The 16,410-nt window shown below is 41.4% G+C and overlaps 1 protein-coding gene across 2 annotated transcripts in view; it reads right to left on the bottom strand.

Annotated features, from left to right (window-relative positions):
• PKHD1 (PKHD1 ciliary IPT domain containing fibrocystin/polyductin) overlaps positions 1–16,410 on the bottom strand; it is a gene marked incomplete at both ends in the record, with an annotated part of 425,783 nt that overhangs the window by 280,259 nt on the left and 129,114 nt on the right. For both annotated transcript variants that reach the window (XM_082663569.1, XM_082663570.1), the window contains one exon: positions 12,565–12,721. In XM_082663569.1, coding sequence (XP_082519695.1) covers positions 12,565–12,721 — 157 coding nt within the window. The remainder of the gene's footprint in view (positions 1–12,564; positions 12,722–16,410) is intronic.

The raw sequence follows: 16,410 nt of genomic DNA, 5'->3' as shown, positions 1-16,410 counted from the left end.
AGAGATATGCCATGTTCTTGAATTGGAAGAATCAACACTGTGAAAATGACTCTACTACCCAAAGCAATCTACAGATTCAATGCAATCCCTATCAAACTACCAATGGCATTTTTCACAGAACTAGAACAAAAAAATTTCACAAGTTGTATGGAAACACAAAAAACCCCAAATAGCCAAAGCAATCTTGAGAATGAAAAATGGAGCTGGAGGAATCAGGCTCCCTGACTTCAGACCATACTACAAAGCTACAGTAATCAAGATAGTATGGTACTGGCACAAAACCAGAAATATAGATCAATGGAACAGGATAGAAAGCCCAGAGATAAACCCACACACATATGGTCACCTTATCTTTGATAAAGGAGGCAAGAATATACAAGGGAGAAAAGACAGCCTCTTCAATAAATGGTGCTGGGAAAACTGGACAGCAACATGTAAAAGAAAGAAATTAAAACACTCTCTAACACCACACACAAAAATAAACTCAAAATGGATTAAACACCTAAATGTAAGGCCAGACAGTATCAAACTCTTAGAGGAAAACATAGGCAGAACACTCTACGACATAAATCACAGCAAGATCCTTTTTCACCCACCTCCTAGAGAAATGGAAATAAAAACAAAAATAAACAAATGGGACCTAATGAAACTTCAAAGTTTTTGCACAGCAAAGGAAACCATAAACAAGACAACCCTCAGAATGGGAGAAAATATTTGCAAACGAAGCAACTGACAAAGGATTAATCTCCAAAATATACAAGCAGCTCATGCAGCTCAATACCAAAAAAACAAACAACCCAATCCAAAAATGGGCAGAAGACCTAAATAGACATTTCTCCAAAGAAGATAAACAGATTGCCAACGAACACATGAAAGGATGCTCAACATCACTAATCATTAGAGAAATGCAACTCAAAACTACAATGAGGTATCACCTCACACCAGTCAGAATGGCCATCATCAAAAAATCTACAAACAAGAAATGCTGGAGAGGGTGTGCAGAAAAGGGAACCCTCTTGCACTGTTGGTGCAGCAGTTGGTGGGAATGTAAATTGATACAGCCACTACGGAGAACAGTATGGAGGTTCCTTAAAAAACTACAAATAGAACTACCATATGACCCAGCAATCCCACTACTGGGCATATACACTGAAAAAAACATAATTCAAAAAGAGTCATGTACCGCAATGTTCATTGCAGCTCTATTTACAATAGCAGGACATGGAAGCAACCTAAGTGTCCATCGACAGATGAATGGATAAAGAAGATGTGGCACATATATACAATGGAATATTACTCAGCCATAAAAAGAAACGAAATTGAGTTATTTGTAGTGAGGTGGATGGACCTAGAGTCTGTCATGCACAGTGAAGTAAGTCAGAAAAAGAAAAACAAATACCGTATGCTAACACATATATATGGAATTTAAGAAAAAAAAAAGGGTCATGAAGAACCTAGGGGTAAGTTGGGAATAAAGACACAGACCTACTAGAGAATGGACTTGAGGATATGGGGAGGGGGAAGGGTAAGTTGTGACAAAGTGAGAGAGTGGCATGGACATATATACATTACCAAACGTAAAATAGATAGCTAGTGGGAAGCAGCCGCATAGCACAGGGAGATCAGCTCGGTGCTTTGTGACCGCCTAGAGGGGTGCGATAGGGAGAGTGGGAGGGAGGGAGACGCAAGAGGGAAGAGATATGGGAACATATGTATATGTATAACTGATTCACTTCGTTATAAGGCAGAAACTAACACACCATTGTAAAGCCATTATACTCCAATAAAGATGTTTAAAAAAAAAAAAAAGAGAGAGAGTAGCTGGGCCAGCTTAATTGGTTTCCAGTCCTGACAATCCTATATGGTTCCCTCTATTGTTTTAGGCCAGTAGTTCTCAAACTTCAGTCCATCAGAATCACCCAGAGGTCTTAAAACACATATTGGTGGACCTTGCCCCCTCATAGTACATTTGCTATGGGGCCCAAAAATGTGCATTTCTAGCAAGCTCCCAGACGATGCTCTTGCTACTGATCAGGGAGCACACTTTGAGAACCACTGCTCTAGGTAAATGAAGCTTGTTCTAGATGTCCATAGTCCATAGTCTAAAACAGGTTGAAAAATACAAAGCTGGAATTGCAGATTAATTCACTTTGTCATTCAACTAACATTTGCTGTTATTTCCAAGCCCTTCTGCTAGGTGCCATAATAAAAATGTTAAAAATACACTTTCAGAAGGTCACAGTGAAGTTTAGTTGCTCCAGGTGAATAGAAATACCCTGGTTTTAGTGAACTGGCCAACTTTACAGATAACCAAGAAAGAACATAATAGTGATGACTCAGCCCTTTACTTTTTCTATAAAACATAAAACTCATGAAGTTAACCTTATCAATGAATTAACTCTATGCTAATTACAAAGTATAAACATATTTGTGGAAGAGAAACACTTAAAGGAATTCAAAACACTGAGATGTAAATAAATGCCTTTTATTATAGCTACTGTTGTCAGTTACTACTTAACTAAACCTTGATTTCCTTTCTACCTCGAGAAAATCAAAACTTCCTTTTACCAACAAAGTTTGTGATATTTAAGTTCTGAAGCCCCTCAGCTGTTCCATGGATTCTTAGAAAGTCACTTAAGGCCTCAGAAAGAAAGGAGAAAACAGAGGGGAAGAAACTGTCTTCTCCAGGCAGGTAAAAATCTCCGTAACTACCAAGTTACCCACTGATTCAAATAATCTCCTTCTTTCTCTGTATCAAAGGTCAATTAGCATTGATCCAATCACACTTTTTTACCAGCCCTGCAACCTGATACGTTTCTCTGAGCAATCTGTTATTTAAAAGGTTCCAAATATAATTATTCTCTGAGTATTGTAACCATGATTCAGCTACAACATAATAATTTTAGAAATGAACAATAATAGTCGTTCATAGTACTTATTTAAAAAATGAGCGTACATCCTACCTTTACTTGACCCCCAGGAATATTACAGTACATGGGAAATGATAATAATGAAAAGCTGTCTTCAGTATATTTCAGTCTGCACAAGAAGCGCAGATACATAAGCATCCCAGATTTCTAACTTCACTCCCAGTCTGGATAAACAGGATGTGAGAATCATTAATCAACAAATGAGGTAGAGAGGTAAGGAGAGACCAAGTCCTGAAGGACATTGTAAGCCATATCATGGTGTTTAGACTTCATGTTAAAGGCTAACAGAAAGTCCCAGAAGGGTTTTAAGGAAGGATGTTTGAAATATTTATCTTTTGTTACTGAAAATATTGTAGCTTCTGTGGTAGGAAAGGACTGGTCCCTTTCAATAGCATTTTTCATGTTACAACATCCAAGTTGTCAAGACATAAACTGTAAATTGTTCAATATCTATCTATCTGTCTGTCTGCCCATCTACTGAAAGCAAGTCCTTTCTCATAGCAGTGGCTTATCTTTCATTTAAGGCTAATCAAGTATGTCTGGGACTGTTCTGAGGTAAATATTGTAAGTCATTGTCTGACTGGGAAAAATAAGGGGTTTCAGAGCCAAGTGTCCCCCCACATTAAAAAGCCTTTGTCTCTGATCTCCTGATACACAAATAGTAAATGAAATTGGTCACTGTCTGGACTAATCCACTAACATTTGAGGATACCAGGAAGGACTCTGATTACAGAGAAATTCACAACCAACATTAATCTGCCTCTTCCAGTCAGAAATTCAGTCATTCAACAATTATTTGAGTACCTACTATGTGCCTGGAAATATAATGATCCTGGCAATACAAAGGTGAGCAAAAACAGACCTGGCTCCTGCTTTCTTCAGCTTACTTGCCTAGATTGCACATTGCTAAAAGGTAAAGGGCAGAAAAAACACACCCTAATATTAAATTTGTAAAGAATTAACATAAAAGCAATTCATATAAAAGTTATATGATTTGTATATGAATGATATTAAAGTTCTTAGCCTATGAAAAATTCTATCAATGATCTACTTAGCTTTGGATATAAGCAAGGTCCCCACTCATAAAATAAGTAACACCAATTTGTCACCAAGAAAAGACTGACACCTAGAGATGCACAAAATTAAGGGAGTTAAGGGTAGATTTCACAAAACTCAGGTAAATGTTTTCTGGTGCTGACTTCTCCATCTGGCTTCCACTTAAGATCACTGCACAACCCAGGCCCTTCTCAGCACCATGCTTGAAACTATGGGAAGGAAGTTTACCAATTCCTTTACCACACTTCCCTCTCAGGGCTACAGATGAACAACATTAACAGCCGGTAGACATTTACACAAGCCACTCTCCTCCTGTAAAGGGAGGAAGTCACCACCATTTCCATTTTGTGCACTGATTTGAGGCCCAGATCCTTACCCAAAGCCACAGGAAAGTCCATGGGTGCCTCATATTTGAACTCAGGCCCCCTGTTTGCTGACCCAGCCCCAATCAGACAACCTTGTCACCTTGTCTGTACATAATCATCCCATTTCCTGCCTTGAAGGGTAGCTTTTAGCTGGAAGAAGAGTCAATTCACTCAATCTCCTTTTGCAGCCAACTTGCACATAAGTTGTTTTAAACTTACCCATTTGAAACAAGTTTTGTCAGTTCACAAAACCCTCCCATGTTGACCAAGACATTCTATAGTTAGGAGAGGAAGAAAAAAAAATATTAACAGAGTATTGCATTTGTATCCAATGCCTTCAGATGGATTTCCTTTAAATCCAAGCTGCTCTCAGTGAAGTCTTAAAACTGCAGACACGGGGTAACCTGCCCCGTAACTCCCAGGGTCCTGATGCACAGAGAGACCACACAGGATGTCCCAGGAAGCCCTGTTTCACAGCATTCCCAGATCACTGCATTGTAAAGCATTATCTGAAGCATGCACCTACTGAAACTGAGGTCAGTTTGGTTCTAATTAGAAGGAACCAAGTGTACAAACCCTGGGATAAAAAGGCTGTGCTGGATACAGCACTTAATACCTCACTCCGAAATCCTCAAACCCTTGACTAAGATGAAGAAACCGTAGGAGACACACAGATGGCCAACAGGCACATGAAAAAATATTCAGCATCACTAATAATCAGGGAAATGTGAATCAAAACCACAATGAGATATCACATCACACCTGTTAGAGAGGCTATAATCAAAAAGACAACAAATAACAAGAGCTGGCGAGGATGTGGGAAAAACGGGAACTCTCCTACACTGTTGGTGGGAATCTAAGTTGGTGCAGCCACTGTGGAAAAGAGTATAGAAGTTCCTCAAAAAACTAAAAATAGAACTACCATATGATCCAGCAATTCCATTTCTGGGTATTTATCTGAAGAAAACAAAAACACTACTTCAAAAAGATATATGCACCCCTATGTTTATTGTAGTATTACTTACAATAGCCAAGGCATGGAAACAACCTAATGAATGGATAATTAAAATGTGGTGTATACATACGTGTGTATGTGTATACACACACACACACACACACACACACACACACACACTGGAATATTGTTTGGTGATAAAATAGAATGAAATCTTTCCATTGCAACAACAGGGATGAAACTTGAGGGCATAAGGCTAAGTGAAATAAGTCAGAAAAAGATAAATGCCATTTGATCTCACTTATATGTGGAAGATAAAGAAAAGAACAAAACAAAGAAACAAATAAAAAACAAACAAATCTAGCTCACAGATATTGAGACCAGATTGGTGGTTGACTGACATGGGTGGATGAGGGGTAGGCGAAATGGGTGAAGGGGGTCAAAAGGTACATACTTCTAGTTATAAAATGAACATGTCCTGGAGATGTGATGTACAGCATGGTGACTACAGTTAATAATACTGTATTGTATATTTGAAAGTAGCTAAGAGAGTGGATCTTGCAAGTTCCCAACACAAAGAAAAAAAATTTTGTACCTGTCTATGGTGACTATTGTGGTGATTATTTTGCAATATATACAAATTCCAAAACAGTATGTTGTACACCTGAAATTTATATAATATGCCATTTATACCACAATAAATTTTTTTTTAATTTTTAAAAAAGAAACTCTACAATGAACCCAGTAGTTGGTCAAGAAAAGATGGCTCATCTCAATAAACCAAGAATATGCATTGCTAGACTATAGAAATCACCAGTATAATAGACTAAAAAGATCTGAGTGTCCTCAGAACTGTGAAATAAAAGAAAGAGTTTGAAGAAAACGAGACCACATTCCCAACTGCAGCAGAAAAACACACTTCCACAGAGTCAAAATACCAAGGAGAATGAAGGCAACCTCATGGATAACTCTGCTACTTCCACCTCTGTATCCTTCTCTCTCTTGCTGTAGAAAAACACTTCAATATGCATTCTGAAGATAACAGAGGCAGAAGCCATCTGAGGTCTTTATTGCCCAGCTAATTCTTAGAGTAATCCAGTTTGCTTTGTATATAGAAACAGCCACTAGCTGTAAATAAAATTGCAACTTAGGCCTGACATGCAGCCATCTCTTCTGTTATTCCCTTCAATCCAAAAGAAACAACAACTAACATGAACTGAATGCTTGTGCTGGGCCAGACCCTGTACTAAGGGCTTTAGAAACATTCTTTCATTTAGTACCCAGAACATCCATAAGCGTTGGGTGATACATTGCAGTATGGCTACACAATAGCAAACAGTAAACGTTAGCAATTGCTGTCCCTGCTGCTATTACTAAAACAGGCCTTACTCTAAAGAGGAGAAACTTGAGGCTTACAAAGGCTGTGCAACTTGCCCAAGGTCACAAAGCCGGTAAGTAGCAGAGCCCAGATTCAGACTCAGTTCTTTCTGGCTCAAAAGCCTGCCAAGCATTTAACTGCTTTGGTATACACCAGTAGACCAAGAAATAGAAAATCACATGAAAGGAAGCCAGTGCACTATTAAACAGCACAAGTTTCTGCTCAAGCCTTGTAAAATGAAGGCACTGTGAGTAATAAGAAACTACAAAATGTCTTCCTCTTGAAAGCCCAATGCCAAGGGAAGAGGGTTTTCTAGAGTTCATCCTCCCCTAATTGACCCTTTATTAGTCATCAGCTCTAGACCACTTCACGTCAAGCTGCTTGACCACCAGGACAGAGAGTCACTGCTTCATTCAGAAAATATGGATGCTTCCCCAGCTACAGACCACAAGCCCAAGATCCTTGCCCAGAATCCATAATAGTGTACACAAGAGGGTAACGTTCCGTCTCTGTTATTATGGCTCATCATAATTACCTGGAATAAAATAATAAATTCAGCGATGCCTATGGCCGTTGGGCATCTTAACATAAAAGAATGAAAAATATAATTAACTAAATCAAGTCAATATGCCTATTTCCATCCCAGCTCATTAGTATTAATTGATGGGGTTAATTCTCTTTTGTGTTTAACAGTACCTCCTAAAAAATAATTAAAAAAAAAAAAAGGAGAGAAGAAGGAATGGAGGGAAGAAATCGAAATGGTAAGTAGACAAGAGTTCTAGGCCTTTTGCTAATTAAGATGAAATCATAAGAGATATAGCTGAAGCTCTTATCAGCGTCACAAAATAATGTGCCATTTTTTCCAGAAAGTTCAGGAATCAGTACATACAGCAGCATAAATAACGGTGAAAACTTAGTCTTTGGGTGCCATTTCTCAATTGCCTCAAAGAAATTTATAATCCTCCTTTCTACTATAAGTTTTACTTGTAAGAAAAAAAAGTGTGTTCTATTTTATAAACATAAGGAAGGCCCAGAGAGTTCAGAACTCTCAAGGGCCATATGTAGAACTGTTGGTTTTCCTGATGGAGGAGCCTGGTCCCTGTATATATTGGGATTCTGGTTTCCATGAATGGAAAAACTATGGAGGATGCAATATCTTCATAAAGTAGTTCCAAATGTAGTTCCTAGGTGATCTAGTTTCACTTCTATTTAGCACTAATCCTTTCAAAGTGTGTACATACTTCATGTGGAATGTTTTCTTCATAATACTGTGGAAATGGCTGAGAAAGTACTTCCACTATAATACTTTATATCTTGTTCGTTAAAATCTTTTTATCTTTTTTTTTTTTTGCGGTACACAGGCCTCTCGCCACTGTGCCCTCTCCCGTTGCGGAGCACAGGCTCCGGACGCGTAGGCCCGGTGGCCATGGCTCACAGGCCCAGCCGCTCCACGGCATGCAGGATCCTTCCGGACCGGGGCACGAACCTGCGTCCCCCGCAGGCGAGGTGGACTCTCAACTACTGCGCCACCAGGGAAGCCCCGTTAAAATCTTTTGAATAAATTATTTTTTGGCTTGAAATTTTTCATGACTTGTTTCATCCCATAGATGGTATCAAAAAATAAAGAAAATTTCACACAGCTATTTTTCTGATACCATGAATGGGTATGAAAAAGACAGACAGTAACAGATACTCAGAGAGTGAATTGCTGTTATTGATGATGATGATAACAATTCAATCTTATACTTGAATAGATTTTTATTGTCCTTCAAGTATCTTCACACCTATTATACACCAAGAGAAGACATTAGGGGTTGAGAGCTACACCATATCAACCAGATAGTTGAGAGCTGGGGTTCTTCCCCAGTGAAAGCCTTCTTCATATGTCTTTTAGAAACAAACAAACAAAAAATAACTTAGCAATGGATCTTATATTTCTAACTCATAAAGATATACTTTTTTATGTAGATGTGTAGATGTGTATACATGTGTATGTATGTGAATATATGTAAATTTATGTATTTATGTGTGTACATATGTATATAGATAGATATCAGTGAGCACAACTAAGGACAGTAAAAGCAAATTAGTTGAGAAAAGTGATATTTAAGAGAGGAAGAACTTCAAAATTATACTTCTTAAATTTCATCTGGGATCTGAATTCTGCACCATTTTACTTGTCCACCCATTCAAAAATCAACACATGTACTTTGAGCCCACATCATGAGTCAGGCACGGTCCTAGACACTGAAGAGACAGCAGTAAATAATTGATGGAAGTTCTTTGCCTTTTTGAGCTTATCCTAGCAGAGGAAATGAACTGTAAATAAACAAGTAAATTATAGTATCTCATGTAGTGATAAACGATATGAAGAAAAGTAAAGCAAAATAAATGGAGTCATAGGATTGCTATAATTTTAGAAAAGATGGCAAGTCCTCTCTAATAAGTTGACATTTTCTCAAAAAGAGAATGAAATAAGTGAGCTAGACACATGAATATCTGGAGGAAGAATATTCCAGGCAAAGGGCATTATGTGCAAAGGCCGTGAGGCAGGTGTGTCACTGGTATATTCACAGAAGAGCTGGAGCAGAGTGAATGAGGAAGGCAAGGTCAATGAAGGGATCAGAAGTTTAATAATGGTGTGAACCTTATTCCTAGTGAGATGAGAAGCCATTGGGGTAGGGGTGGTTGAGGAAAGAAGTAATAAGATCTGACATATTTTAAAGGGCGTGGACAATAAACTATTGGGGCTTATTTTAGCATATAGCACAAAAGTCAAATACCAATGACTTAAACACATGAAGGCATATTTTTCTATCACAAAAAGTACTTCAGAGGTGGGCAGCCCCAGGTGCCATGCTAGTATGACAACTCGGAGAGTCCCGGGTTTCTTCCATTCTTCTGTTTCCTCATTCTGTTTTTTGGCCACACCAAGGGGCATGTGGGCTCTTAGTTCCCGTGCCCTTGCAGTGGAATCATAGATTCTTAACCACTGCACCTCCAGGGAATTCCCTATTTTCCCATTCTTAGCAAGTCAACTCATGGTCCAAGATGGCAGTTGAAAATGCAGCTATCACATTTACATTCCAGGAAGCAGGGAGGAGAAAGAAAGAGGGACAAATAGGGCATGGCTCCTACTAAGCCAGCTCTACTTTAAGAAATGTCTTAGATGTCCTGCACCACTCTTCCCCTTACATATCACTGGCCAGCTCTTAGCCACAGGCTATGTCTACCTACAAAGGAGATGAGGAAATATAGCATTTTAGCTGGATACACTGCTGCCCCAAATAAAAACTGGGGTTCTTGGGCTTCCCTGGTGGCACAGTGGTTGAGAGTCCGCCTGCCGATGCAGGGGACACGGGTTCGTGCCCCAGTCCGGGAAGATCCCACATGCCGCAGAGCGGCTAGGCCCGTGAGCCATGGCCACTGAGCCTGTGCGTCCAGAGCCTGTGCTCCACAACGGGAGAGGCCACAACAGTGAGAGGCTCACGTACCACAAAAAACAAAACAAAACAAAACAAAACTGGGGTTCTGCTACTAAAGAAGACAAAAAAATCAGAAACATGGGAACCAGTTAAGAAGTTGTTTGAAATGGTCCCAGCCAAAAGTTAGGTTGAATAGGACTAGGTTGGTACTAATGGGACACATGTTGAAGATTCAGCCAGGAAGATTCACTGATGGATTGGTCATGGAATATAAGAAGAAGAAAGATATCTAGGGTGCCACCAAGATTTTTGGCCTGAGCCACTGGCTATTAAGTGAGACGGGGAAATTCCTCCCACGTTGAATCTGTGTGTATATTGATGTCTACACGATCAAAACTTGTCTCAGGTACAAAGTACATGCTCTTCACCTCCTCTCCACTATCCAACTCTAATCTTACATCCTGGACACTCGGATTACTTCTGTCTACATTCTGCCTTACCTCCTACATCACGTGTTTTAGAACTAGACATTTTACTCTTTTATATTTGCTCCCTAATTACTTTTTCTTTAGTAGTAATGCACATTATTCATGTTAAGCATTATTCCTCACTTCTTGTGTCTCACACAGAGCTCCTGGGCCACTTAATAAGCATTCACAAGTCATCTGTTGAACCAAATCTCATCTGTGTCCTTTCCCAGTTCTCATGCTTTCTAGAACCTATGACCCATATCTCTGTGATTAAAATCTTACTTTCACTCTAGGCAACCCTGCTCCCTACCAACAACTCCTGTTTGTACAGAAACGGGTGTCCACCACTTATCCTCACGATCCTACCAATGGGGGGGATGCTTCACATAACAGACTTACCCTCTCCATGGGATGAGGGTTAGCCCTTCTAAACCTAGTCACTTATTCTAAATAATGAGAGTGAAGTATTGCCTGAACAGGAACATTTAGGAATAACCACCACTGAAAGGTGACAGCTTGGGGCAAGTATCTGGGTTACTAGGATCTTGAAATCTCCAAGAGTGGAAGACAGGTATCCACATACCTCTGCCTTTCCCTTGCCCTCTCTTCTCCTCTGATGCCTCTTCTCCATCTTCAGTCTCTGGCCCTATCAACAAACACCATTCCTTGCTGGAACATTTACCTGAAACTACTAGGATATCCAGAGACTCAGATGGGCTGAGTTTGAGGACTTTTAGCTGCAAAACTTCTCCCAAATTGTATCAATATCAGGCAAAGACCCTTGAGCTCCTGAAGGGCATCCCATCCTCCAACAGGATTTGACTCCTGTGGCGAGAATCCTGGTTAAAGGCCTGTAAAGAGCATCTTTTCTCTGAGCTGAGACTTGAAGTCTGTAATTTTCTTTTGTCATTGCCAGTCCTTAGGTAGCTGCTAGCTGTCAATAAGTCAGTACTCCCCATAGCCACTGGCTACACACACACACAACCACCACCAAAAAGACAGGTCAGGAGCTCAAGCTCACAGGCCTTTTTCCTAAAGGGTAGTAATTAATTGATTTGCCTGAAATCTTCTCCTTGCTACCAGAGGGGAAAAAAATAAGCTTGCAGAATAAAGAATGTAAAATTCCTAATAAGTCCACCTGTAAGAGACAGGTAGTAACACTCCATCAGTTTATCCTCTGCAAAATATTTTATTCTCCCTCATATAGCCACAAGCTTACTTTAACAAGAACAAATGCTCCTGTAAATGTTAAATATATTTATAGTACAGAATTGTGTTTTAGTGCAGTTTTATAGATCTCCGTAACTAATCACACTTGCCAGTGAACAAGAGTCCCTTTGATAACCATTCGTTATTATCTGCCACTGAAGGAGGCAATGATTTTTATTCTCATTTAACAGATAAGGAAACAAACTCATGAGGAGGTAGAAGCAACTGACTTAGTCACTTGGTAATGAGGGGGAGGAGTTAAACTTTGAATTCTCAGTCTCTCCCGAATTCCCAGACCCTAGAGCTATGTGGCCGGTTTTGCAATAAGGAAGCCTATTTATATGACTTTCCACGGGACAAGGAAGTCAAAACCACAACAGGGTAAAAGCAGGAAGGCACTGCTTTCTTGGCAGAGAATTTCAAAGGCAGCAGCATTAACTGATTTCAGAGCCTTCTGCTATATCGTGAGTGCTGCCAGGGACAAGCATGAATACAAAGGACTTGAATAAAGAACCATACTCTTGGAGAACACTGATCACCCTCTTGCATTTGAAAAATTAAAATAATTAAGCTCTGTGCTTTTAAGAGTCAAAAGAAAGGGCTTTCATTTTGAACCTTCTGACCACTTCTTCCTTTCATAGGGAAATCTCAATTTGGTCCGAGAATAAATTGTCAACCAAGGGCTGGAACTTATCCAAAAATTTCCCCTTCCTTCTGCCTCTAAAATGATAAAATCATATATAATAATGCCACCCCCATCTCCAAACTCCGCAAACCTTTCACGTGCAGGAAGTTGAGGATGCTGGTGTTGGTGTCCAACAGGAGCAGCTGGCCTTTCTCTACCGTGACGTTGTCGCCCTCTTGTGGCAGTTGCCCGGGAAACCAGCTGTGAGCCCTGGACCACCTCCGGCAGAACTGAAAGGGAAAGTTGCCCTGGAAAACAGGTTTTGTTATTTTGTTTTGTTTTGTTTTCAAGCAGGATAGTCTGGGTGATCCATCAGAACAGAAACTCCTTAAACTCAAATTAATTTAAATATAATTTTAAACATCTCCATAAAATTAGTCACCCTCGTACAACTAACTCAAAAAAGGGAAAATACGGAAGGGGCAAAGTCGTACTCAAAGTTCTTCTGTGTTCAGCCTCTGGAATTCTCCAGCGATATGCTGGTAACACTTTCTTACCTTTTTGCCCAAGAACAGGCCACCTTCTACCTAACAGATGGGGTCGATTCCATTTTTTATTTTTACAGACGTGTATTGAGTCTTGGACAAAAAGTCATAAATAGCCAGGAATAGAGAGAATTAACACATTCTGCTTGATGGGTGGCATTTTGCTTTACATAACTGGTACCACTTGTCACTGGCCCTACTGCCAAGTGTCCCTGTCTTACAGGAACATTCCTCTCTCCACGTGTTCAGATCCATCCTCCCACCCTGCCTCTTTTGATATTACTGATGCCTTTCCCTCTGTGTTTGGTGCATCCATGCTGGCAAAGTTTGTGCACAGGAAAAATGCCAGCTGACTTCCGATGACAACCCAGAACCTCTGAGGGAGGTGCCGGGAGTGGGACTGTGAGGCGCCTAGAGGAGGAAGCACCCTTGACTTCTCGCAGTCTCCCTCTCAGAGCTTTTGGCTTCCTGTTAATTTACAGTCACACTGAACTCACGTGGTTTTCAAACCAAGGATGTGAAAATCACAGAAAGCAGTATCTGGCTCATGCAAGAGGCAGAGAACAGGTTTAAATGTCCTGTGCAGCTATGGAACTGTAATTCTGATAAATGTAATGAAATCCTCTTGGACAAGGTGATTAGCTCAAGGTCATACAGATGACATGGGTATGCCTCTCTCCCAACAGTTCTTCTTCCCACACAGATTCCAACCTAATGCGAAGCCCCAGTTCCTATAAAACAACTGCCTAGAAAGTCCTCTTGTGAGATATCTGAGGCAGATGGGAGAAGATCGTGAAGAAGGGGAGGCATGTTTATAATACCAATAACTGCACCTCCACAGAGAACAATGCCCTGGAGTATTTCTGAGAGAGAAAATGGACAAATGTGTTGCCAGAAGTCAGTAGATTTTCCAGGTGTACTGACCCCCAGCTCACTAGTCCTGAGTTATATACTGAACCCGATCACCAACAAGACTTGGGGATAAGGAAAAGCAGGATCTTTTCATTTTCTGCATCTACAAAGGAGAAATAACTCAGTGACTCATCCCAGTTTAAGAGATGGAAAGGCATCAGGCACAGTGATAAGCAGTTCCAGCACCACAGGAAAAAAAGAACGTGTGGTAACCAAGCATCATTGTGAGCTGTATGAACCGTGACCACAGGATGACCATCCAAACACTCAAAAAGTGGGAGAGAAGTTTACCTCTCCACCTATTTCACACTGAAGCTAGGCATGGGGAGGTAAAATTACAGAAGGGGCTCCTCATACGACTAGACATTCTACCTTCCTATAATCCTTTAATTCACTCCCGCAGAATCCACAAAGAAAAAGGGGGGCCAATAGGAGGAAACTGGAGTGGAATAAAGTGGTGAGAAGATGGAAAAGACCAAAAGATGGTGAAAACAACTCCAGAGAAGGTGAACCAGATTATCTGTAAGTCAGCCCTGAGTCACTAAGACATGTGAAAAAGCCTGGATTTCTAGAAGGTCAGAGATGGAAAGAACTCCTATCCCTTTATTTTAAAGATGATGTTTCAGACAGGGTTTCTCAGCCTAGAGCTGTCTAAGGTGCAGATTCTCTCAATGCCACCAGGATGGAACCAAAAGCTCAGGAGGAGGGATCAGTTAGGAGACTGGAATTAACAAATACACACTATTATATATAAAACAAATAAACAACAAGGACCTACTATATAGCACAGGGAACTATATTCAGTATCTTGTAAAAACCTGTAATGGAAAAGAATCTGGAAAAGAATATATATATATATACCCAAATTACTTTGCTGTACACTTGAAACTAATACAACATAGTAAATCAACTATACTTCAATTTTTTAAAAAAAACTCTCAGTAGGTGGGACCAGGGATCTGTCATTTTAATCATCTCCTCAGTGGCACTTCTGCATCAAATTTTGAGGACCAATTCAAGGCAAGGGCTAGAGAAGAGGGAGATAGATCCAAAAAAGGAACTGGGAGGCTCCCTTCACACCAGGCCCTGAAGTTCAGGGAAGGCCAGCAAGGGTGTGTGGATGAGCCATGAGGAGGAGTGAAGAATTCAGCAGCTTCAGCAGCTTGACTTTTTCTGAGACGTGAGCCTCGTGTTCAGATCCAAGCCCAGCTACAGAACTACACAAAAAACCTGGGCTCATGACCCTCACAATGGGAAGATGTGGAACAACTAGACGATCAGGTAAAAGGAAGTCAGAGGAGGACTATTCGATGATGTCTTCCCGTAACTTGAGAACCTTTCAAACCTCAAGGTTAGCACTGATACCTGTCATCTTAGCTCTGAGGGAACTTTAAAGACTTTCTCTTTGGCTCAGAAGCAGCTGTGTGTATCATTGGCTTACTTCCCTGTGTTCTATCATCTTGGCCTGGCCAAAAAGCCTTTGAAAATTGCTATACTCAGGACCTTCAAGATGGCGGAGGAGTAAGACATGCAGATCACCTTCCTTCCCACAAATACATCAAAAATACATCTACGTGTGGAACAACTCCTACAGAACACCTATAGAATGCTGGCAGAAGACCTCAGACTTCCCAAAAGGCAAGAAACTCCCCATGCACCTGGGTAGGGCAAAAGAAAAAACAGACACAAAGGAGTATGGATGGGGGGCTTCCCTGGTGGCGCAGTGGTTGGGAGTCCTCCTGCCGATGCAGGGGAAACGGGTTTGTGCACCGGTCCGGGAAGATCCCACATGCTGCAGAGCGGCTAGGCCCGTGAGCCATGGCCACTCAGCCTGCATGTCCGGAGCCCATGCACCATAGCGGGAGAGGCCACAACAGTGAGAGGCCCGTGTACCGCAAAAAAAAAAAAAAAAGGATGGGACCTGCACCTCTGGGAGGGAGCTGTGAAGGAGGAAAGGTTTCCACATACTAGGGAGCCCCTTCACTGGTGGAAACGGGGTGGAGGTGGGGAGCTTCGGAGCCAAGGAGGAGAGCGCAGCAACAGGGGTGCAGAGAGCAGAGGCTTGTCTGCTCACCCTCGGGGGCAGGTGGGGGCTGGGAGCTGAGGCTCAAGCTTCAGAGGTCAGATCCCAGGGAGAGGACTGGGGTTGGCTGCATGAACACAGCCTGAAGGGGCCTAAATGAGAGGGATTCCAGGAAAAAGACTGGAACTGCCTAAGAGGCAAGAGACCATTGTTTCTGGGTGCGTGAGGAGAGGAGATTCAGAGCACCAGCTAAATGGGCTCCAGAGATGGGCAGGAGCCATGGCTATCAGCGTGGACACCAGAGACGGGCATGAGACACTAATGCTGCTGCTGCCGCCACCAAGAAGCCTGTGTGCGAGCACAGGTCACTATCCACACCTCCCCTCCCGGGAGCCTATGCAGCCCGCCACTGCCAGGGTCCCATGATCCAGGGACAACTTCCCCGGGAGAACACACGGTGCGCCTCAGGCTGTTGCAACATCATGCTGGCCTCTGCCACCACAGGCTCATCCCGTAT

Source organism: Grampus griseus (genome assembly GCF_964374135.1).
Source record: "Grampus griseus genome assembly, chromosome: 10".
In the NCBI taxonomy this organism is placed as follows: domain Eukaryota; kingdom Metazoa; phylum Chordata; class Mammalia; order Artiodactyla; family Delphinidae; genus Grampus; species Grampus griseus.
The sequence above is the reverse complement of the archived record's forward strand: the minus strand, read 5'-3'. Positions and strand labels throughout refer to the sequence as shown.